The sequence below is a fragment of the Phocoena sinus genome, chromosome 2 (assembly GCF_008692025.1).
Source record: "Phocoena sinus isolate mPhoSin1 chromosome 2, mPhoSin1.pri, whole genome shotgun sequence".
Classification (NCBI taxonomy): Eukaryota; Metazoa; Chordata; class Mammalia; order Artiodactyla; family Phocoenidae; genus Phocoena; species Phocoena sinus.
The window spans coordinates 53251166-53277375 of NC_045764.1; the positions used below are offsets into that span (position 1 = coordinate 53251166).

General features: G+C 40.7%; 1 protein-coding gene across 3 annotated transcripts in view; it reads right to left on the reverse strand.

Annotated features, from left to right (window-relative positions):
* GABRA5 (gamma-aminobutyric acid type A receptor subunit alpha5) overlaps positions 1-26210 on the reverse strand; it is a 102856-nt gene that overhangs the window by 69746 nt on the left and 6900 nt on the right. For all 3 annotated transcript variants that reach the window (XM_032623039.1, XM_032623041.1, XM_032623040.1), the window contains 3 exons: positions 17506-17627; positions 16626-16693; positions 16300-16520 (listed from right to left, as the gene is read on the reverse strand). In XM_032623039.1, coding sequence (XP_032478930.1) covers positions 16300-16520; positions 16626-16693; positions 17506-17627 — 411 coding nt within the window. The remainder of the gene's footprint in view (positions 1-16299; positions 16521-16625; positions 16694-17505; positions 17628-26210) is intronic.

The window sequence follows — 26210 nt, forward strand, 5'->3', positions numbered from 1 at the left end:
ATGACAGGAAAAAGATGTTCAATACATTTCAAATTATAAAGCTATTTACAAAACAATTTTCAGAGAATGAGACCACTCAAAAACTACAGGAGAGTATGTGTGGACACACACAGATATACACATGTGTATGCAGGTGTGCCCACACACACAGACACACGTACATGACGCACACCAAACCATTAACATTGATTTTCTTTGGTCTGAGTGCCATAACTGTATTCCATATTTGGTGATTTTCCATGTTTTACAAATATTTAAATAATACATTGATTCTTGTCATTAACATAAATGTTATCTTAAAAAATTCAAGATATGGCCATTATATCTGTTGGTGTCATGAAAGACTTTTAAAATTATTATTATTATTTATGTTTAGTTGCCTTGGGTCTGTTGCTGTGCGTGGGCTTTCTCTAGTTGCGGCAAGTGGGGGCTACTCTTCGTTGTGGTGCGCGGGCTTCTCATTGTGGTGGCTTGTCGTGTTGTGGAGCACTGGCTCTAGGCACGCAGGCTTCAGTAGTTGTAGCACGTAGGCTCAGTAGTTGTGACTCGTGGGCTCTGGAACACAGGCTCAGTAGTTGTGGTCCATGGGTTTAGTTGCTCCACAGCATGTGGGATCTTCTCAGACCAGGGCTCGAACCTATGTCACCTGCATTGGCAGGTGGATTCTTAACCACTGAGCCACCGTGAAAGACATTTTTAACCAGCACTGGTGTTATAAGTAGGGATGTAGACACTCTCATACACATACCAGTGTTTAGTTAAAAACTTCCACTTACATATGTATAACTTTCTTCAAATATATTGCCCACAAATCAAACGTAACATGTATATAATTTCCTTCAAGTAAGTTATTTATACTATAACTTCATGGTGGTGTCAGCCAATCGCTATACAAAAATGTGACTGTGCTGCCTCCCAGTGGCCATTCAAGGAATAGCTGTATATACAATCACGTTTTCAAACTGACATTCTCAGACCCTGCAGCTACACTGTATTGAGAGAAAGTTAATAAACAAACAAGGACCTTCAAGATGGCGGAGGAGTAAGACTTGGAGATCACATTCCTCCCCACAAATACATCAAAAATACATCTACATGTGCAACAACTCCTGCAGAACACATACTGAACACTGGCAGAAGACCACAGACTTCCCAAAAGGCAAGAAAATCCCCATGTACCTGGCCGTGTGGCTGACAGCGTCTTGGTGCTCTGGCCTTGTGTCAGGCCTGAGCCTCTGAGATGGGAGAGCCGAGCTCAGGACATTGGACCACCAGAGACCTCCCAGTCACACATAATATCAATCAGCAAGAGATAGCCCAGAGATCTCCATCTCAAGGCTAAGACCCAGCTCCACCCAACGGTCAGCAAGCTCCAGTGCTGGACGTCCCATGCCAAACAGCTAGCAAGACAGGAACACAACCCCATCCATTAGCAGAGAGGCTGCCTAAAATCAAACTAATTTCACAGACACCCCAAAACACACCACCAGACGTGGACCTGCCCACCAGAAAGACAAGATCCAGCCCCATCCACTAGAGCACAGGCATCAGTCCCCTCCACCAGGAAGCCTACACAAGCCACTGAACCAACCTCACCCACTGGGGGCAGACACCAAAAGCAACAGGAACTACAAACCTACAGCCTGTGAAAAGGAGACCCCAAACACAGTAAGTTAAACAAAATGGGAAGACAGAGAAATATGCAGCAGATGAAGGAGCAAGTTTTACAAAACCCACCAGACCAAACAAATGAAGAGGTAATAGGCAGTCTACCTGAAAAAGATTTCAGAATAATGATAGTAAAGATGATACAAAATCTTGGAAACAGAATGGAGAAAATACAAGAAACATTTAACAAGGAACTACAACAACTAAAGAGCAAGCAAACAATGATGAACAACATAACAAATGAAATTAAGAATTGTCTAGAAGGAATCAATAGCAGAATAATGGAGACAGAAGAACGGATAAGTGACCTGGAAGATAAAATAGTGGAAATAACTACTGCAGAGCAGAATAAAGAAAAAAGAATCAAAAGAATTGAGGACAGTATCAGAGACCTCTGGGACATTAAACACACAGACATTCGAATTATAAGGGGTCCCAGAAGAAGAAGAGAAAAAGAAAGGGTCTAAGAAAATATTTGAAGAGATTAGAGTCAAAAACTTCCCTAATATGGGAAAGGAAATTGTCAATCAAGTCCAGGAAGCAGAGAGTCCCATACAGGATAAATCCAAGGAGAAACATGCCAAGACACATATTAATCAAACTATCAAAAATTAAATACAAACAAAAAATATTAAAAGCAGCAAGGGAAGATCAGGAAACTTCCATAAGCCTCTCAGATAGCTTCATCCACCACAGGGCAGACAGCAGAAGCAAGAAGAACTACAATCCTGCAGCCTGTGGAACAAAAAGCACAGTCATAGAAAGATAGACACGATGAAAAAGCAGAGGGCTATGTACAAGATGAAGGAACAAGATAAAACCCCAGAAAAACAACTAAATGAAACAGAGATAGGCAATCTTCCAGAAAAAGAATCCAGAATAATGATAGTGAAGATGATCCACGACCTCGGGAAAAGCATGGAGGCAAAGATCGAGAAGATGCAAGAAATGTTTAACAAAGATCTAGAAGAATTAAAGGACAAACAGAGATGAAAAATACAATAACTGAAATGAAAATTACACTAGAAGGAATCAATAGCAGAATAGCTGAGGCAGAAGAACGGATAAAAGTGACCTGGAAGACAGAATGGTAGAATTCACTGCTGTGGAACAGAATAAAGAAAAAAGAATGAAAAGAAATGAAGACAGCCTAAGAGACCTCTGGGACAACATTAAACACAACAACATTCGTGTTATAGGGGTCCCAGAAGGAGAACAGAGAAGGACCCAAGAAAGTATTTGAAGAGATTAGAGTAGAAAAATTCCCTAACATGGGAAAGGAAATAGCCACCTAAGTCCAGGAAGCACAGAGAGTCCCATACAGGATAAACCCAAGGAGAAACATGCCAAGACACACAGTAATAAAATTGGCAAATATTAAAGACAAAGAAAATTTATTGAAAGCAGAAAGGGAAAAACGACAAATTGTTTAAGTATAAGTATATCATGCCACTCCCATAAGGTTAACAGCTGATTCCTCAGCAGAAACTCTACAAGCTAGAAGGGAGTGGCATGATATACTTAAAGTGATGAAAGGGAAGAAACTACAACCAAGATTACTCTACCCAGCAAGGATCTCATTCAGATTTGATGGAGAAATTAAAACCTTTACAGACAAGCAAAAGCTAAGAGAATCCAGCACCACCAAACCAGCTTTACAACAAATACTAAAGGAACTTCTCTAGGCAGGAAGCACAAGAGAAGGTAAAGACCTACAATAACAAACCCAAAACAATTAAGAAAAAGGTAAAAGGAGCATACATATCAATAATTACCTTGAATGTAAATGGATTAAATATTCCAGCCAAAAGATATAGACTGCCTGAATGGATACAAAAACAAGACCCATTTATATGCTGTCTACAAGAAACCCACTTCAGACCTAGGGACACATACTGAATGAAAGTGAGGGGATGGAAAAATATATTCCGTGCAATGGAAATCAAAAAAAAGCTGGAGTAGCAATTTTCAAATCAGAAAAAATAGACTTTAAAATAAAGACTATTCTAAGAGACAAAGAAGGAAACTACATAATTATCAAGGGATCAATCCAAGAAGATATAACAGTTGTAAATATTTACGCACCCAAAATAGGAGCACGTCAATACATAAGGCAACTGCTAACAGCTCTAAAAGAGGAAATCAACAGTAACACAATAATAGTGGGGGACTTCAACACCTCATTTACACCAATGGACAGATCACCCAAACACAAAATTAATAAGGAAAAACAAGCTTTAAATGACACAATAGACCAGATAGATATAATTGATATTTATAGGACATTCCATCCAAAAAGAGCAGATTATACTTTCTTCTCAAGTGTGCATGGAACATTCTCCAGGATAGATCGTATCTTGGGTAACAAATCAAACCTCAGTAAATTTAAGAAAACTGAAATCATATCAAGCATTTTTCTGAATGCAATGTTATGAGATTGGAAATCAATTACAGGGAAAAAACATAAAAAACACAAACACATGCAGGCTAAACAATACATTACTAAATAACCAAGAGATCACTGAAGAAATCAAAGAGGAAATAAAAAAATACCTACAGACAAATGACAATGAAAACATGATGATCCAAAACCTATGGGATGCACCAAAAGCAGTTCTAAGAGGGAAGTTTATAGCTATACAAGCCTACCTTAAGAAACAAGAAAAATTTCAAATAAACAATCTAACCTTACACCTAAAGGAACTAGAGAAAGAAGAACAAACAAAACCCAAAGTTAGCAGAAGGAAAGAAATCATAAAGATCAGAGTAGAAATAAATGAAATAGAAACAAAGAAAACAATAGCAAAGATCAATAAAACTAAAAAGCTGGTTCTTTGAGAAGAGAAACAAAATTGATAAACTATTAGCCAGACACATCAAGAGAAAGAGGGAGAGGACTCAAATCAATAAAATTAGGAATGAAAAAGGAGAAGTTACAACAGACACCGCAGAATTACAAAGCATTCTAAGAGACTACTACAAGCAACTCTATGCCAATAAAATGGACAACCTGGAAGAAATGGACAAAAATCTTAGAAAGGTATAACCTTCCAAGATGGAACCAGAAAGAAATAGAAAATATGAACAGACCAATCCCAAGTAATGAAATTGAAACTGTGATTAAAAATCTTCCAACAAACAAAAGTCCAGGACCACATGGCTTCACAGGTGAATTCTATCAAACATTTAGAGAAGAGTTAACACCCATCCTTCTCAAACTCTTCCAAAAAATTATAGACGAAGGAAAACTCCCAAACTCATTCTATGAGGCCACCATCACCCTGATACCAAAACCAGACAACGATACGACAAAAAAAAAAGAAAATTACAGGCCAATATCACTGATGAATATAGATGCAAAAATCCTCAACAAAATACTAGCAAACAGAATCCAACAACACATTAAAATGATCATACACCATGATCAAATGGGATTTACTCCAGAGATGCAAGATTTCTTCATTATATGCAAATCAATCAATGTGATGCACCATATTAACAAATTGAAGAATAAAAACCATATGTTCATCTCAATAGATGCAGAACAAGCTTCTGACAAAATTCAACACCCATTTATGATAAAAAAAAAAACTCTCCAGAAAGTGGGCATAAAGGGAACCTACTTCAACATATTAAAGGGCATATATGACAAACCCACAGCAAACATCATTCTCAATGGTGAAAAATTGAAAGCACTTCCTCTAAGATCAGGAACAAGACAAGGATGTCCACTCTCAGCACTATTATTCAACATAGTTTTGGAAGTCCTAGACATGGCAATCAGAGAAGAAAAAGAAATAAAAGGAATCCAAATTGGAAATGAAGAAGTAAAACTGTCACTGTTTGCAGATGACATGATACTATACATAGAGAATCCTAAACATGCCACCAGAAAACTACTAGAGCTAATCAATGAATTTGGTAAAGTTGCAGAGTACAAAATTAATGCACAGAAATCTCTTGCATTCCTATACACTAATGATGAAAAATCTGAAAGAGAAATTAAGGAAACACTCCCACTTATCATTGCAACAAAAAGAATAAAATACCTAGGAATAAACCTACCTAAGGGGCTTTCCTGGTGGCGCAGTGGTTGAGAGTCCACCTGCCGATGCAGGCAGGTGATGGGGGTTCGTGCCCCAGTCCGGGAGGATCCCACATGCTGCGGAGCGCCTGGGCCCGTGGGCCATGGCCACTGAGCCTGCGCGTCTGGAGCCTGTGCTCCGCAGCGGGAGGGGCCACGGCAGTGAGAGACCCATGTACTGCAAAATAAAAAAAAACCTACCTAGGCAGACAAAAGACCTGTATGCAGAAAACTATAAGACACTGATGAAAGAAATTAAAGATAATACCAACAGATGGAGAGATATACCATCTTCTTGGATTGGAAGAATCAATATTGTGAAAATGACTATACTACCCAAAGCAATCTACAGATACAATGCAGTCCCTATCAAATTACCAATCACATTTTTCAAAGAACTAGAACATAAAAGTTCACAATTTGTATGGAGACACAAAAGACCCCGAATAGCCAAAGCAGTCTTGAGGGAAAAATAACGGAGCTGGCGGAATCAGACTCCCTGACTTCAGACTATACTACAAAGCTACAGTAATGAAGACAATATGATACTGGCACAAAAACAGAAATATAGATCAATGGAACAGGATATAAAGCCCAGAGATAAACCCACACACCTATTGTCAACTAATCTATGACAAAGCAGGCAAGGATATACAATGGAGAAAAGACAGTCTCTTCAATAAGTGGTGCTGGGAAAAGTGGACAGCTACATGTAAAAGAATGAAATTAGAACACTCCCTGACACCATACACAAAAATAAACTCAAAATGGATTAGAAACCTAAATGTAAGACTGGGCACTATAAAACTCTTAGAAGAAAACTAGGAAGAACACTCTTTGACATAAATCACAGCAAGATATTTTTTGATCCATCTCCTAGAGTAATGGAAATAAAAACAAAAACAAACAAATGGGACCTGATGAAACTTAAAAGTTTTTGTACAGCAAAGGAAACCATAAACAAGACAAAAAGACAACCCTCAGAATGGGAGAAAATATTTGCAAATGAATCATTGGACAAAGGATTAATCTCCAAAATCTATAAACAGCTCATGCAGCTCAATATTAAAAAAAACAAACAACCTGATCCAAAAATGAGCAGAAGACCTAAATAGACATTTCTCCAAAGAAGACATACAGATGGCCAAGAAGCACATGAAAAGTTGCTCAACATCACTAATCATTAGAGAAATGCAAATCAAAACTACAGTGAGGTATCACCTCACACCAGTCAGGATGGGCATCATCAGAAAATCTACAAACAACAAATGCTGGAGAGGGGTTGTAGAAAAGGGAACCCTCTTGCACTGTTGGTGGGAATGTAAATTGATACAGCTACTATGGAGAACAGTATGGAGGTTCCATAAAAAACTAGAACTACCATATGATCCAGCAATCCCACTACTGGGCATATACCCAGAGAAAACCATAATTCAAAAAGACACATGCACTGCAATGTTCATTGAAGCACTATTTACAATAGCCACGTCATGGAAGCAGCCTAAATGCCCATCGACAGGCGAATGGATAAAAAAAATGTGGTACATCTATACAATGGAATATTACTTAGCCATAAAAAGGAGCAAAATTGGGTCATTTGTAGAGATGTGGATGCATCTAGAGACTGTCATACAGAATGAAGTAGGTCAGAAAGAAAAAACAAATATCGTATATTAACGCATATATGTGAAACCTAGAAAATGGCACAGATGAACCGGTTTGCAGAGCAGAAATTGAGACACAGAAGTAGAGAAAAAACGTATGGACACCAAGGGGGGAAAGCGGCTTGGGGGGGGTGGTGGTGGTGGTGGTGGTGCTGGTGTGACGAATTGGGAGACTGAGTTGATATGTATACACTGATGTATATAAAATGGATGACTAATCAGAACCTGCTGTATAAAAAGATAAAATTAAATTTAAAAATAAGCAGCAAATGAAAAGCAACAAATAACATCCAAGGGAATCCCCATAAGGTTAACAGCTGATCTTTCATCTAAAGCTCTGCAAGCCAGAAAGCAGTAGCAGGACATTTTTAAAGTGATGAAGGGGAAAAACCTACAGCCAAGATTATTCTACCCAGCAAGGATCTCATTCAGATTTGACAGAGAAATTAAAATCTTTACAGACAGGCAAAAGTTAAGAGAATTCAGCACCACCAAACCAGCTTTACAGCAAATGCTAAAGGAACTTCTCTAGCTGGGAAACACAAGAGAAGAAAAGGACCTACAAAAACAAACCCAAAACAATTAAGAAAATGGTAATAGGAATATGCATATTGATAATTACCTTAAGTGTGAATGGATTAAATGCTCCAACCAAAAAACAGGCTCACTGAATGGATTCCAAAACAACACCTGTATATATGCTTTCTACAGGAAATGAACTTCAGACCTAGGGACACATACAGACTGAAAGTGGGGGTATGGAAAAGGATATTCTATGCAAATGGAAATCAAAAGAGGGCTGGAGTAGAAATTCTCATATCAGACAAAATAGATATTAAAATAAAGACTATTACAGGAGACAAAGAAGGACACTACATAATGATAAAGGGATCGATCCAAGAAGAAGATATAACAATTGTAAATATTTATGTACCCAACATAGGAGCACCTCAATACATAAGACAAATGCTAACAGTAATAAAAGGGGGAAATCAATAGTAATACAATCATAGTAGGGGACTTTAACCCCCCACTTTCACCAATGGACAGATCATCCAAAATTAAAATAAATAAGGAAACATAAGCTTTAAATGATACATTAAACAAGATGGACTTAATTGATATAGGATATTCCATCCAAAAACAACAGAATACACATTTTTCTCAAGTGCTCATGGAACATTCTCCAGGATAGATCATATCTTGGGTCACAAATCAAGCCATGGTAAATTTTAAAAACTTGAAATAGTATCATGTATCTTTTCTGACCAGAATGCTATGAGACTACATATAAATTACAGAAAAAATGGTAAAAAATACAAACAGATGGAGGCTAAAAAATATGCTACCAAATAAGCAAGAGATCACTAAAGAAATTAAAGAGGAAATCAAAAAATACCTAAAAACAAATGAAAATGAAAACACGACGACCCAAAACCTATGGAATGTAGCAAAAGCAGTTCTAAGAGGGAAGTTTATAGCAATACAGTCCTACCTCAAGAAATAAGAAAAGTCTCAAATAAACAACCTAACTTTACACAAAAGCAAATTAGAGAAGGAAGACCAGAAAAAAATGAACGTTAGCAGAAGGAAAGAAATCATAAAGATCAGAGCAGAAATAAATGAAAAAGAAATGAAGGAAACAATAGCAAAGATCAATAAAACTAAAAGTTGATTCTTTGAGAAGATAAACAAAATTGATAAACCATTAGCGAGACTCATCAAGAAAAAAAGGGAGAAGACTCAAATCAGCAGAATTAGAAATGAAAAAGGAGAAACAACAACGGACACTGCAGAAATACAAAGGGTCATGAGAGACTACTACAAGTAACTATATGCCAATAAAATGGACAACCTGGAAGAAATGGACAAATTCTTAGAAAAGTACAACCTTCCAAGACTGAACCAAGAAGAAATAGAAAATATAAACAGACCAATCACAAGCACTGAAATTAAAAGTGTGATTAAAAATCTTCCAACAAACAAAAGCCCAGCACCAGATGGCTTCACGGGCAAATTCTATCAAACCTTTAGAGAAGAGCTAACACTTATCCTTTTCAAACTCTTCCAAAATATAGCAGAGGAAGGAACACTCCCAAACTAATTCTACAAGGCCACCATCATCCTGATACCAAAACCAGACAAAGATGTCACAAAGAAAGAAAACTACAGGCCTGTATCACTGATGAACATAGATGCAAAAATCCTCAACAAAATAGTAGCAAACAGAATCCAACAGCACATTAAAGGGATCATACACCATGATCATCTGGGGTTTATCTCAGGAATGCAAGGATTCTTCAATATATGCAAATCAACCAATGTGATACACCATATTAACAAACTGAAGAATAAAAGCTATATGATAATCTCAATAGATGCAGAAAAAGCTTTCAACAAAATTCAACACCCATTTTTGATAAAAACCCTCTAGAGAGTACACATAGACAGAAGTTACCTCAACATAATAAAGGCCATATACAAGAAACCCACAGGCAACATTGTTCTCAATGGTGAAAAACTGAAACCATTTCCTCTAAGATCAGGAACAAGACAAGGCTGCCCATTCTCACTGCTGTTATCCAACATAGTTTTGTAAGTTTTAGCCACAGCAATCAGAGAAGAAAAAGAAATAAAAGAAATCCAAATTGGAAAAGAAGAAGTAAAACTCACCGTTTTCAGATGACATGATACTATATTAGAGAATCCTAAACATGCTACCAGAAAACTAATAGAGCTAATCAGTGAACTTGGTAAAGTAGCAGGATACAAAATTATTGCACAGAGATCTCTTGCATTCCTATACATTAATGATGAAAAATCTGAAAAAGAACTTTAAGAAACACTCCCATTTACCATTGCAACAAAAAGAATAAAATACCTGGGAATAAACCTACCTACAGAGGCAATAGACCTTTATGCAGAAAACTATAAGACACTGATGAAAGACATTAAAGGCGACACAAGTAGATGGAGAGATATACCATGTTCTTTGATTGGAAGAATCAGTATTGTAAAAATGACTATACTACCCAAAGCAATCTACAGATTCAATGCAATCCCTATCAAACTACCAATGGCATTTTTCACAGAATTAGAACAAAAAATTTCACGATTTGTATGGAGACACAAAAGACCCCAAATAGCCAAAGCAATATTGAGACAGAAAAAAGGAGATGGAGAAAGCAGTCTCCCTGACTTCAGACTATACTACAAAGCTACAGCAATCAAGACAGTATGGTACTGGCACTAAAATAGAAATATAGATCAATGGAACAGCATAGAAAGACCAGAGATAAACCCACGCACATATGGTCACCTTATCTTTGATAAAGGAAGCAAGAAATACAATGTAGAAAAGACAGCCCTTCAATAAGTGGTCCTGGGAAAAATGGACACTTACATGTAAAAGAATGAAATTAGAACACTCCCTAACACTGTATACAAAAATAAAGTCAAAATGGAATCAAGACCTAAATGTAAGGCCAGACACTATAAAACACTTAGAGGAAAACATAGGCAGAACACTCTATGACATAAATCACAGCAAGATCCTTTTTGACCCACCTCCTAGAGTAATGGAAATAAAAACAAAAATAAACAAATGGGACCTAATGAAACTTCAAAGCTTTTGCACAGCAAAGGAAACCATAAACAAGACCAAAAGACAACCCTCAGAATGGAAGACAATATTTGCAAACGAAGCAACTGACAAAGGATTAATCTCCAAAATATACAAGCAGCTCATGCAGCTCAGTATCAAAAAAACAAACAAACTAATCCAAAAATGGGCAGAAGACCTAAATAGACACTTCTCCAAAGAAGACATACAGATGGCCAAGAAGCACATGAAAAGCTGCTCAACTTCACTAATTATTAGAGAAATGTGGATCAAAACTACAATGAGGTATCACCTCACACCAGTCAGAACGGCCATCTTAAAAAAATCTACAAACGATAAATGCTGGAGAGGGTGCGGAGAAAAGGGAACCCTCTTGCACTGTTGGTAGGAATGTAAATTGATACAGCCACTATGGAGAACACTATGGAGGTTCCTTAAAGAAGTAAAACTAGAACTACCATATGACCCAGCAATCCCACTACTGGGCATATACCCTGAGAAAACCATAATTCAAAATGAGTCAAGTACCACAATGTTCATTGGAGCACTATTTACAATAGCCAGGCCATGGAAGCAGCCTAAATGTCCATTGACAGAAGAATGGATAAAGAAGATGTGGCACATATATACAATGGAATATTACTCAGCCACAGAAAGAAAGGAAATTGAGTTATTTGTAGTGAGGTGGATGGACCTAGAGTGTGTCATACAGAGTGAAGTAAGTCAGAAAGAGAAAAACATATGCTTACACACATACATGCAATCTAAAAAAAAAAAAAAAAACCAAAGGTTCTGATGAACCTAGGGGCAGGACAGAAATAAAGACACAGGCGTATAGAATGGACTTGAGGACACAGGGAGTGGGAAGGGTAAGCCGGGACGAAGTGTGAGAGTAGCATTGACATATATACACTACGAAATGGCTAGTGGGAAGCAGCCGCAGAGCACAGGGAGATCAGCTCAGTGTTTTGTGACCACCTAGAGAGGTAGGATAAGGAGGGTGGGAGGGAGATGCAAGAGTGAGGGAATATGGGGATATATGTATACATGTAGTTGATTCACTTTGTTATATAGCATAAACTAACACAACATTTTAAAGCAATTATACTCCAACAAAGATGTTTAAAAAAAAGAAATGAACAAATAGTGGTTCTAAGAGATTAAAGTAGAACAACAAAGTACTCATGACCGCTCTATGATCAAGTTCAGACTCGACCTTAAGTGAGCCTAACTCCAAATTCCATGCTCTTTTCTCTTCCTATCACCCCAATTCAAAGCAGTGTTTTTCACTAATAATGAAAATCTAAACAGGGTGTAAACAATCATAAAATATGCCTTTCTCAAAATAAAAATAGCATGGGGGAATTCATAGTGTGCCAGAGTGACAATGCAGAGTGACCCCACTCTGTCCAGTGCTCTTTTCCCAAGCGCAGGGCATTCTATTACCCATGATGGCACAGTCGCCGGCACTCTCAAATGTCTGCCCACAGGCGTGGACATGGTGATCCTGGGTGGAACAGCAGCCAGGTTTTCTGATACCATGTTGTACTAGCACAGCCTGCCTTCTAGTAATTCCTTTCTTGCCTGTTGTGGTTTCCTACACCAGAAACTAAGTAAGAGAGATTGGCCCTTCTGCCAGGGACCCAAAGGCCAGGGGAATAAGCCCTAAGGTGGTTCTCACAAGAGTCTGCACCTTCCAAGGGTGCGGAGGAAATGGAGATGAGAGCTGGTCACTATCTCCCAGTTCACTTGTTATAAAAAAAATGTGTCATGAGATTTGGCAGGTGCCCTGAGAGATGTGGTCACCCAGGACTGCTTGGGCTTGCTGGGGAGTGAAATCAGAACTTGCTGCTACTCAATGATGACCTAAAGTTCTACCCAGCAAAAAAACCAAACAATTAGCAAGCATGGCCAGAAAGACAGTCATTCAGTCCTTGGGTGGACTGAAGTCAGGCTCTGGGTTCTGTGCCTCTTCCTTCTCCAGCTCTGGCAAGGATGACCGAGGAGACTGCTGTGCTGAGGGTCCCCTTGAGGTTGCCTGGCCACCAGCCTGACATCCGAAGCACAACTCTGGGGATGGTTCTATAAAACATATCATTTTGTTTGCTACAAGAACATCCTGGAAGAAACTGCTTGGTACTTTACGTGTCCTCTGCTTGACAGTCCAACAGGAAATGTCTGTCACTTTCTTTGGGCTTACGCTGAACAGCTACTGACTTTTATCATTAGATCCTGTAAACAGATTACACATGGGTGGTAGAAAGTTCTTCAGAACTGAAATTGTAGATCACTTCCAGGCAAGCACCTAATAAGGCTTTTTAGAAAAGACATTTTGGGAGCAAATGGCATCAATGGCTTATGTTTCCTTGGTTTTTTTGGAATCACCTATTTAAAGAATTCCATCCATCTGAATTGTGTGTGTTTTTGAATATTACCTTAAATGATTTCTGGAGCATGGTGGGGATTTTACATAAATGAATCCCTCCCATGTACCATAATCGCTATAGAGTTATTTTTTAGAAGCTGCTAACAGTACTTTTTCAGACATTTCTCAACATTTGTCTCAGGTTAAAACAACATCTGTCTCAGGTTAAAACAACATTTGTCTCACGTGAACCCTAGTTTGTTCTTCATGTTCATGTTCCATCTTTTTAGGTAGGTCCAAAGTCTGAATAAAAATTTTTAAATATAATTTTAGTTGAAGACTGTATGGAATTTTTATATTTTTTCCAATGTTTGGTATCATAAGCCATATGACAATAGAAACCTTTGTGCATAAAGCTTAGTCCTTATTCCTAATTATTTCCTTAAGATGGACATTACGTAGAAATTACTGGGTCAAAGTATATCACTGCTTTTATAAAGCTTGGCAGGAGTGACCCGGGTGCTAAACAGAAAGGCTGTACCTCTGGACGCTCAGTGACAGGGTGGGACCTGGACGGGGCTGTGTGTGTGATCCGTCCTATCACCAGTTAATTCCTATTGCCATTTTGCTGTCTTTGCTAAATCAGTAGATTAAAATGCTATCAAATTACAGCTATAGCTCCATCATATTAAAATTCCTAACACTTTCAAATGGAACTATTTCCACTTTCCAAATGTTTTATAAGACTGAAAAAGAAAATTGGTCATCAACTTTGCAACTCATTAGCAGCAGGCTTCCTCTACATAAACAAGGACAAATTACTGCTGACAAGTTGCTCTGGGTCTCACCATCTTCCGCATGACACTTTAACAAAGGTAAGACAAAGGCCATTATATGTCTAATAATGTTGCATCCCTCCAATTTTCAAATGTGGTAGATTAAACAAGGAAATTGCTCATACCTGAACTCAAATTCCTGCTGCCCCCCTCTCTAGCTGTGTGACCTTGGGCTGATTACCAAACAACTCTGAGCCTCAAGCTGTTTGTTGGTTAATGGAAATGGTGTCCCCTAGCTGGCTGGGCTGTCTGAAGACTGAAGGGCTGTCTGTGTTTGTGAAGTTGCCTGGTACACAGACACTCATTAAGAGGCCCCTCTGCTGCCTCTTCCCCTTCTAGACCAGGGGTTTATCTCAACATCCTGTCCAAGCAATTGTGCATGGGATGAAGCATCCCATTGTCTTAGGCGATGGACCTAACTGATCTCTGCAGGATAAGAACCAGGTGTGAATCAAGGGCAATAATCCATGGGGATCAGGGGTATTTTTATTCTACGAACGGAACGCAGAACGGTAGGCCCACACAGTGCCCCCACTGTGGGGACCCCTGGCATCCTCCAGGATGTGGAACTCATCTCCATACCTGCTCTCTGCTCACAGGGCTGAACAAAGTGCTCTTGATTTCATTGCCCAGGCTTCCTTTTCCATAGAATGATGGCAAAGGACTAACTGCTGACCCTTAAGATATTTCTCAGCTTTTCACATACTCTCTGCATGGAGAAGGCACTGTCTCAGACACTGATGTGATGTTCACAATTCTTGTCTCCCTCTATGGGTGAAACACCTCCCAGATCAATGTAGGGAAAAGGGAAGAGTGAGGACTGGAACAAAATGCCAAGGTGTGTGCACAGATCACTGATCAGAATCCTTATTGGGTTGTTATAAATCAGGACCTGTTGTCAAATAGGTTTGGGACACGATGTGCCAAAGCATTCCTCAAAATTATGTTAGGACATGCAGCCTCTGAAGATGACTGTATCAATATTATTTTTCACTATGATTATTCTTTTAAATATAAAGTTTATTGTGAAGAATTGTAACTAAGATAGAGAAATTCCAATAACAGCTACATAAATGCATGTGCTTTTTTTTTTTTAACTTGACTTTAGTGCCTTTTTTCTTTCTTTTCTGTTAATTTAAAAAATATTTTCTAAAGTCTACTTAGGCCCACCATGGAACCTGAAAAGCTATAAAGGAGTCTCTCTGACTGGTCAATTTATTGATTTACTCAGATGCAATGAATAATTCAGAATTTTTAAAAAAAATGACTAATGATCATTTTAAATGAGAAGTACTAAATTTTAACCTCAGCATTTGAAATGTTATCAAACCATACAAGAAACAGACTTTTAAAATGTCAAAAGCGTTGCACAATTGCAACAAAAAAGCATTCTCCTTAGATTTTTAAAATAAAATTTCTTTTAAAATAAAATTTCCCTAACTTACATTATCTGGGTCACTCTTCCAAAGATGCCCTTGATCTGTACTTCCCTGGTGGTGCAATGGTTAAGAATCCGCCTGCCAATGTAGGGGACAGGGGTTTGATTCCTGGTCCAGGAAGATCCCACATGCTGCAGGGCAACTAAGCTGGTGGGCCAGAACTACTGAGCCCTCTCTCTAGAGCCCGTGAGCTGCAACTGCTGAGCCTGCACGCTTCATCTACTGATCCTGCATGCTACAACTACTGAAGCCCAAGCGCCTAGAGCCCGGGCTCTGCAACAAGAGAGGCTACAACAACGAGAAGCCTGTGCACCACAACGAAGAGTAGCCCCACTCATGGCAACTAGAGAAAGCCCACGTGCAGCAACAAAGACCCAGCGCAGCCAGAAAAAAAAAACAACAAATATGCCCTTGATCTTCAATCAAAAAACAAATATAGATAAATACTATGAACCCATAGTAGCCCAAAGAAATAAGCTACATGGACATCAGTATAGGTAGGTCAAAAGGAAAAAATACCCATCACACACACGACAGAATCCTCAAACCAGCCCATCTCCTCTCGGCCCCACCCACCCCCACCCTTGCCCGGCAGCCCAGGGCACGACTCAGCACGCTCACCGCATGGTGTAGAGCAAAGTGCCATCATCCTCCAGCCGCAGCAGCTTGTTGGGCGTGGTCATGTTGTGGGCGATGGACTTCTTCCCATTGTGGAAGAAGGTGTCTGGAGTCCAGATTTTGCTGGCAAGGAGGTTGTTGAGAGGCAGGCGCTGCATGGGCCCTTTAAACCGAAGCCTTTCGTCTTTCCAGCTTTGTCGGAAAAACACATCTATGGTGTATTCCTAGTGCAAAGGGAGGCAACCAGGTGACAACTCAAGGAGAGGAGGCCCTGGGCCAGTGCCTTCAGGGTTTAGAGTGGTCTGGGTGGGGCCGCGCCTCGCACCTACCATTTCCGTGTCAGACACCGGGCCGAAGCTGGTGACGTAGATGTCTGTTCTCACCTGAGTGATACGCTCTGAAACACAGATACAGGTTCCTCACCAGGTCCCCAGCTCACAATTCAGAGGGACATAACTCAAGGTGGAGTAAAACGGTGTCAAGGAGCCTATGTGGACTTGTCTTGCCAAAAAGGCAGAGAATGTCGAATCGTGCTTTAAGTAAATGTCCCTGCTAAAAATGCAAATAATGGAGGACTAAACATATTCTTCTGGGAATGTATTTGCTAGAAGGTCCCTCCTTACCTAATGGAGCAGGTTCAAATGTACCACATCTAAATCGGTTAGAGTCAAGGGCACCACACATGCCTGAAACGGCACATGATTCTCAGCACAAAATTAAGCCAGTTGTATCCTGAAAGCATATTTTACTATCCATTTAGTTTTATCAACTTTATAGTAAAAACTGTGATTATGGCTCTAGTGAAAAATTAAACCTGTAACATGCCATGGTGTGATGAGCACTTGCACTGAATAGTGGATTTCTGAAAAGGACTCGCATAGATGGGAGGGTATGACATTGATTTTAAAGTATTTCCTAACATAGGGTAACCTCCGCTTCAGTAACACCTAAGAAGTGGTTCCTCCTTAAGTGGACCAGAATGGCCTTACCATTATCTGGGGAGAAAAGGGAGTTTGCAGGGAGACCACTTCCCTTGGCTTCTTGCATCTGGAAAATGATAATAGGCAGAAGCCTTAGCAACACCACCAATTCAAACTCCTAGCAGGGAAGCTCTTTGAGGAATTGTTTGAACCACAGGAAACATGAGCTTGGTTTAAGCAAAAATTTCCCTTGGGCCTCGAGGGCCTCAGCCAAGGAGCATACACCAACCTCCGAGCCCAGGCCTCAGTCTGTTGTCGTAGCCATCCAGGAGCCCATCCAAGATCCTGGTGAATATTGTGATGTTGTCATTGGTTTCATCTTTTACAGAACTGGTTGGCATTTGTGAAAAGCTTTTTAATGGAGAAACAAAAGAAAGAGTTCAAACTTGTATTAATTATTTCTTACAAATTATTCTCAAAGTATAGAAACCACGGAATAACATGGTGACTTGTCTTGAAGGGAGGGCATCTGAGAATGATCTCTTGTACTACCCAGGTTATTGTTTTGCATACATAAGCCTTATTCTTGAATATCTTGAATAACCCTAATTCTTGAATAGCCAGCCAGAGAATGCTGGCTCTGGGCTGGTCGCCCATCAACCTTACATGATGCTCAAAATCCATCCCTCCCAGATTCTGAAGAGCTGTTTTTGTCAATAGTGTAGCCATTTTAAAGACATATTAGTCACTGCACATGGACTAGCAGAGCCTAACCCACTCACAGGGTATTTCAGAAGTTTGGTTTAAACACAGAAAAACGGAGTCTTCATTTTGTTAGTGAGTCAACTGCAATAGGCTATGGGGTGTCGGGGGGACATTAAAAACTTTATCCAATTTGAAAGTAAGATTGGTGTGCCCAAATTTCCCTGTATCCTTAATTGGGAGCATTTGTGCTATGAGCATTAAGCAAGGACTGGAGCATATGGTGAAGGGACGACAGAGTCTGTGGGCTTCTGTACCATCAGCACTGCCAGCTGCCAGCACACTCGGCTCCAGCCAAAGCACAGGATGCAGGGAGCAGGAATTGTGAAGCCCAGGCTGAAAACCCTAGCTTTACGTGATGTCGCCTCAGAGCAGAGCCTCAGGGAGCACAGTGTCCTGTGTGACCCAACATGTCAACTTACGATAAAACCCTGAGAAGACAGGCAGAACCTTCTAGGAGGTTCACAGGAAGAACAGTCTAGTTTGTACAATTCAGTGAAGTTATCCAGGCCTCAAAAGTGTATGTTGATGGAGCAGCTGGAAATGAGAAATGGCCCTGAGCATATTTGGGCAAACCGAGGAAGTTATCTGGAGGGAAAGAAAGTCACAAGTCTAGAAGATGGTAACACACCTGAACATCATGGGTTCCACCTCAGGCATCCATTGCTGCTTTTTCAGAAGTGCAAATAGCAAGATATGTGTTATTACCAAGAACCTGACCTGCACATCTGGCTTGGCTTCAAGGGGAACTCAACCCAGCTGAGAGCCAGCTGTGGTCCCGAGAAGTCAGCACCCTTGGTACTTGGGAGAAGAACAGAGGGCTCCTGGGACCTCCCTGTAGTGCCTGATTGTGGGGCCCCACTGTGCTCATGCGCTTTCTCTTCTATGAAGTGGCTGGAATGGATGCTGAGCTCTGCCATCAGCAGGTGGATCTGAGGGCAGCACTGCTGTGTACCTTCCCCACCCACTTCTCAAAAATTGGTCATTTTCACTGACTGCATCTAAACAGATCAACTCTCTAATGGCCTAAAGTGACTCCCTTTTGAATGAGACACTATAAAGTTCTTTGGATCTAACTTTCCCATCACCATTAAAATGCATATTGTTGAAGCTCTAACAACCTAAAATTCAGTCCTGTTAGTATGGAGCCCACAGACACATACTTTTTTTACTCTGTGACTTAGTATTTAAAAATATTGAATTCCCTTTTCTCTGACATCTATTGTAGTTTCACACTTTAGAAAGACAAAGCACTCAGCTTTGAAGACCTAATGTCAGGACGAAGGGGTTTAACACTGTCCTTCAAGTTTATGAAAGAAAGTCTGTGCACACGCCCAGCGGAACAACTATTGCTCAAACTAAATCTGACCTCAATGTCCACTTCGCATGGTGCTCATAACTCTCACCAGTTTGGTTATTCAATTCTGGGCTTGGTCCAAGTGTCCAATTTTTGGAAGGTCCCCATTGGCTCTTTAACTTAGAAGAGAGATGAAAGCATGCACACTAGTAGAACAGGCTTATCACTTGTATGTGGAATCTAAAAAAGCCAACTCGTAGAAACAGAGTAGAATGGTGGTAACCAGGGGCTGGGGGTGATGGAATTGGGGAGGTGTTATTTAAGGTTACAAACCTGAAACTAGAAGGTAAATGAGTTCTGGGGATCTAATGCACAGCATAGTAGTTATACTTAACAATACTGTGTTATAAACTTCAAAGTTACTAAGAGGCTAGATCTTAAGTGTTTCCACTTAAGGAAATGATAATTATGTGACATGATAGAGGTGTCAGCTAATGCTAAGGTGGTGATCATATTACAATATATAAATGTATCAAATCAACACACCCTAAACGTACACAATGTTATATATCAATTATATCTCAATAAAAAATGTAAAGTAAAGTCACAATGAGAAAAAAGAAAAGAAAAAGCATACTTTAATGTTTCAAGAACATTTTTAAAAACTATTACATCTGTTGTGAAAATGTTCTTAAATTATATTTGCTTTGAATAGCCTTGACTGCCCAGAGATAGAGACCATGGAGATGCCCACAGACCATGCAGTCCCAGTGCCTGTCTCCAGGAGAACTGCCTCCCGGACACTCTGGTACACTGCTCCACTGACTCAGACAAACACCATTCCACATGGCTCTGAATCCTGCTTCACAAATACCCAAATCATTGCCAAAAGCAATGGGATAGCATGCAATGTCTAAGACTTCCAAAGCTCTTCTTCCACTTTTTGGCCAAAATTTTAAAAAGAGTTCAAATATATCTACACCCATTTACACATAATTACACTTTTCTTGCAGGAATTTCAATATCTGCCATCTTTTGCTGTAACTGCTTCTTCTATTTATCTGTGGACTTTTTTTTTTTTTTTTTTTAGAGAGGCCATGGCTGGGGATTTGCAGTGATTTCTTCTCTATTTTTACTGAAGGTAGGCCCTAGGAGGTAGGAAACGGTTTCTAAAAAAGTTCTAAAAATGCCTGTCGGGGCAGGAGTAGAGGTTCCTCTCATGAACAACTGGGAAGTCCTCCTCAGTCCATAGATCCTCTTCAAAAACCATTCATCTGCAGCTCATTGTTACAAAATGCACTGTCTTCACTGCTACGGAGAGGAAGGCCCTTCCCTTACCACTGAAAGCAAATGACATGCCAGCATACAGGAGACTCTCAGAGAGGTCTGGTGAACTTGCTCATGCATATCAAGTTATATAATCTTTACAGACTGCTTCTAATATACAGAGTGACTTCAGCTTGCTTTGTTCCATTTGAGCTAGGAAAACAAAATAACACACAAAGAGTGGGCTGTGCCTTCGGTGAGCAATTCCACGCAGTGAGCAAATCCACGAGTCCTCCAGGTGGAAACACAAGATGCCCTCAGACCTCTAAGGTACAGAAAGCAGGCTCCAGCTTGCATCTTCACTGTTCTGAGTAAAACCAAAGAGCTCTGCCGGCCCACAGGTAAGCTGTGAGTACACAGCTGCTTCCAGGATAAGCTGAAGGCTCTGATCTCAGGGGGAGCAGATTTTGTGAGCTGAGACTAGATCCATTATTTCTGAGAATGACCTTAGATAAAGTAGAAATGCTTGAAAAATTTGGTGATTTCCCCTTCAGCATCAGGATTAATGAACTAGGTTCTCTGAAAATAGGAACGATTTCCTTATAGTTACTGCCAGTTTTCTACAAACACATTTAGTTTATGAAACAGTTGCAATATTTTCAGATTGATGTTCCAGAAGAAGGATCATAAAGGAAATGTAGACCTAACCACACATGTTAAAACATCCTCATTTTTTATATCTTCCTACTCAGGTACAGGCCTATACAAAAGGCACAAGGACTAGATCCCTAAGCTTGAACTCTGAGCCCCATATTCCAGACTGAGGAAGGAAGGTGGTGGTTGTGACATGGGCAGTGATATGGGTGGAACAAGATGCTCAGGGGGTGGAAGGGCTTCCTAAAACGCTATGAGTGGCCCCTGCCAGGCTTGAGGTCCTGGGTCTTTCAGAGATTTCTGATGAGGTGGAGTGGGGAACAGATAGCCATGAAACGTGGTCCACTAATGGGTTTATTTCACTAGCAGAGTTTTCAGAACAATAAATGTAAATGACTTTAGAAAGGGTCAACTCTAGCAATTGTGCAAATTTCCCACCTGTCCCCGTGGTCTTACATCTGGTCTCTTCAAGGCGTTTGATTCTGTGACTTCTGCATTAGCCTCTTCCGGGTTTCTAGGGGTTTCTAGGCCCTAGAGACTCGGCTTTAATTCACCCAGGAGGAATGAGCACTCGTATTTGATAATGTCCCCAAGTGATCTTCATGTGCAGCCATGGGGGAGAGGTACTGTTCTAAGCCTGTCTAGATTGGAAACAGAAAGGTGAGCCAACTGCCAGAGTGACTCCAAATGACCCCAGAGAGTGTCTCTTCTCTGTCACGTCTTCAGAGAGGCTTTCGGGTTGGGCCCAGTGCTTATCCCAGCAGCTCAGCTCAACAAAGGTATTGTGGACATCAGCCATGTGTTGGTATTGTGGTGAGGACTGGTGGTGTCAATGAGAAAGGTGGCATCCCCAACCTAGGGAACATGACTGCATCTAAAAGAATAGGCCATGTTCCCAGAGAATTTCTGTAGAATATGGTTGGTGCAGGAATCTTTGCAATATGCAGGGCATTCTACGTACCCAAAGGGGAGGGATCAAGCTCTGTATGGGGTCAGAGGAGAGGTAAGCAGACCTAAGCTTTCAAGCATGAAGATCAGGTCTCAAGCTAAAGGAAGGGGTTGTGAGCAGTGGCACTAAAAATTGGGAGATTGGTATTGACATATACACATTATTATATATAAAACAGATAACCAATAAGGACCTACTGTATAGAACAGGGAACTCTACTCAATACTCTCATTATAGTAATGAGTATACTACTACTCATTACTAATGAGTATACTAATACTACTCATTATAGTAATGAACTATATGGGAAAAGAATCTAAAAGAGTGGATATATGTATATTTATAACTGATTCACTTTGTTGTACAGCAGAAACTAACACAACATTGTAAATCAACTATACTCCAATAAAAATTTTAAAAAAGAAAAGAAATACTGATATTTGCAGAGGGTACGTTGAACTCTGGTGAGAAGAGCCACGTGTGTGGCTCAAATCATGGCGTATTCATGTGAAAAGCTCCACCTCTAGGATCTAGCCTGAAGGTGGTGGGAAACTCAGAACATCTTAACAGGGGCATTTTCTTTCCTTGTGGCCCCCGGGCACCTTGGGGATGATGGACTTAGAAGAGGAAAGACTGAAGGCGTAGAGACCCATTGCTCAGGTGATGGCAGGGGATAGAGGCAGGATGGATGAGGCCATCAGCAGGGTTTCTGACGGGGAGTCGGGGAGGAATGGGGAGGGAGGAGTCTGAATACAGCAGGGCAGGGATCCCAAGAGAACTGTCTCCAAAATCAATTACGAACACAGGGTGAAACCTGCAGTAGAATCCATGCATTACTCTGAACGAGGAGTGAGCAAAGGGTTGTACTGGTAGTCAAATCTAAGAGTCTTTTTCTTTTTGAGGAAATTTTACTCCAATGTATCTTTTCTATCAGTATTACAATCTCTACTAGTAATAATAATACTATGAGGTAGAGTCCATCTCTAAACGTGCTTCATTTTACCAAGTGATGCCTGATGAGGTCTCCTTAGTTCAGTAAAGGGTTCAAGTTCAAGTTCAAGTTCAAGCTATGTCATCATTTCTGTGGAAGAAATATCTTTTGTCCCATACCACAAATGGTGCTATTGATGGCAATGTGTGACACATTTCTTGTGATGTTATCTCTGCTTATGCTGACAGCCGTTTTTTGATTTCCATAAAATAGGATAGGTAATTGCATCTGCAGACCAGCTTTAATGTGAACTTACTTTGGGACTGGAACAGAATTGCTTTTAAGCAGCAGCTTATCTGTTTTCTTGAATTGCATTTCTTTCTGCATTTTTCTTCAGTATTTAATTACTTCTGATAAATGTATCTTCAGTCTATTTGCTTGTTACTTTAAGCTCACTAAATAAGTACCTCTAAATGGCATGGTTTTGTGATGTTTTCTTCAAATTTCCATTGCACGCCACTTTAGCTAACCATGTTAAAAAATATGTAAAATTAAAAAAAAAACAACCATGGTGGATATAGCCAGACATGAAAGTCAACCCCAAGTTTCCAAATAAGAGTTGTTCCCTCTTATGGTGGAAAACATGGATTGACATGTGTGCTTTATGTGGATAAAGTCATGGCCATAAAACATTATGCCAGAACTCTTAGATGGTGCCCCTGTCAAAGGTGCCCCTGGTCCTGCCTGTCAGCTCCCTAGACAGTGCTTAAGTCCACCCTACCCCTGTCTGCCACACTCCATGTAGACGCTCCACTCCTGTCCCCAACCACTGCAGCCTGGTTCAGAATCCTACCACCTGCAAGGTGCAACCCAGGTCCTGGTCTTGCAGGCCACACCTCCTTCATCTGACTCTGCCCACTTCTCTAGACTCAGCCCCTTCCCTCCCCCCAGCCACACTGGGTGCCCCACATATATGATTATAAAGCACATGAATCATACTGGTGCTTATCACACATGGGTCTCCCTCCCCCCAACCATTCCTATCAGTAATTACATCAGGTCTTTAAAAAGTCTTTCATTCACCCTATATCCCATCCCAGCTAATGTTCCATCCTTAGTCTCTCTTCTCATCAAAACTCACTGGAGTTTTCTGCTCAAAAGTCTCTGCTGTCTCTCTGCCCTTCTCTTGCCCCACTCCACTCGGGCTTTGCCTAACTGCCTCCCAGTTAAAGCTCTCTTCTGGCTGCTCCTCCACACTGCCAAACCCAAAGGTCCAGTCTCAGCCCTCAGCTGACCACGTCCCCTTCTTACAACACTTCTCCGCTCAGTCGCAGGACATGACTCTCTTTCTTCTTCTTATCTTCACTGGCGTCTTCTCCTCAGTCTTGCTTGCCCGCTTCTTACCCTCCTGACCTTAAACCCTGGTGTGTTCCAGGGCTGTCCAGGGACCCTTTTTCAGTCTACACTCAATGTCTGATTGATCTTATTCAATCTAATGGCTTTAAATGTCTCTCTCAAGTTCATGTCTCCATCCCCAACCTCTTTCTCTCTGACTCCGGACCTGTATGTCCAACGGCCTGCCTGGCCATTTTGATATCTACTAAGCATCTCACAGGTCCAAGACTGCACTCATGATTCTCTACAGCCTCTTCTCCTACTGTCCCCACCAGCTCAACAACAGCCAATTGAACCCATCATGTTTTCAGGTCAAGCACTGGGGAGATCATCCCTGACTCCTCTTCTTTCACGTTCACATCAGCCCATCAACAGACCCTGCTGACCGAAATGCCCCTCCCCTGGGTCGTTGCATTTGCCTCTTAACTTCCTCCCTGGTCCCTCCTTTACTAAGCCTGCCCACCTTAGACTCTTAGTGTATTCTCCACTCGGCAGCCAGAGTCAGCTTTAACGTTTGTCATTTTACGGTCACATCTCAATGGGTTCATATTTGACTCTTCAACAGCCAACTGCTCGTCCTGATGCTACCTAGCGTGGCCTACAAGGTCCTTCATGATCTGACCCTCCCAACTGCTTCTCTGGTCCTGCCTCCCACCAACCTTCCCTTTCCTCACACTGCTTCCTCATCATCCTGTATCTGCTGCTTCTCTCACCTGTCCAATCATCTCCATGAAGGGCACTGCTCACATGCTCACTTTCTTTAGACATCTGCTTGAGCACTTCTCTCCAGCACACTCACTACCTCTTACTCTGATCACTCTTCTCAGCAATCCTTGTGACCCAACTGATAAGTATGTGTTTACTGCACACTTGAAGGAGTCCTCCTGGAAGGCATGCTCTACCCTGCCCACCACAGAGTCTCAGCACCTAGAACACTGTCTGGCACGTAGGAAGGACTCAATAAACACTGATGCAGCCACAGGGCACCATACTGCAGGATGCCCACATGCTGATCCCCAGAACCTGTGACTCTGAATGTGCTCCCTCACATGGCAAGGGAGACTCTGCTGACATGACTTTGCCGTGCCCACCCCATGGGTCTGGTAAACCTCAGAGTCTCCTGGTCATAACACCCAGGATAGCTAGCCTGGACTTAGCACTCCCTTCCTACCTGGCCATGTTTCAGCATTTAGCACTCATTCAGCCATTTATCCTTCGCATCAACCCTGTGACATAGGATCCATTATTAACTCCACCTGGAGATTAGGAAACTGAGTTGCGGGCAGGCTTAGTAATTCTGCTGCCACACAGAGAAGCTTCACTATCCTCTGTCAAAATGACACCTACATCCCTGAAATAGAAACCAAGTTGATTATAGAGTTATGGCCCAATTTTATCTGTTGTTGTTAAAACTGAAAATGAACTTGTCCTGGGTTTCATTTATTTTTAGGTTTGCCTTTTGACCTTGAAATAAATTGTTAAATAAATACAAATAAAACAGAATTTTCAATGAACTGCTAAAGCCAGTTTCATAGTATATCTTAATTTTCCTATAATATGGTTCCCTCTCTATAACATTATATTTCATAGTACATATTTTGTATTTGATTTTATTCAGGCTACGATAAACCAACTATCTTTAGAGCCGTGTTATTTGAGTTCTAGGTTAGGACATTTCAAAGTATAGATTTTCCCCCATTCTATCCCTTTTCGTTGCATCTTAAATATCCAGACATTCTG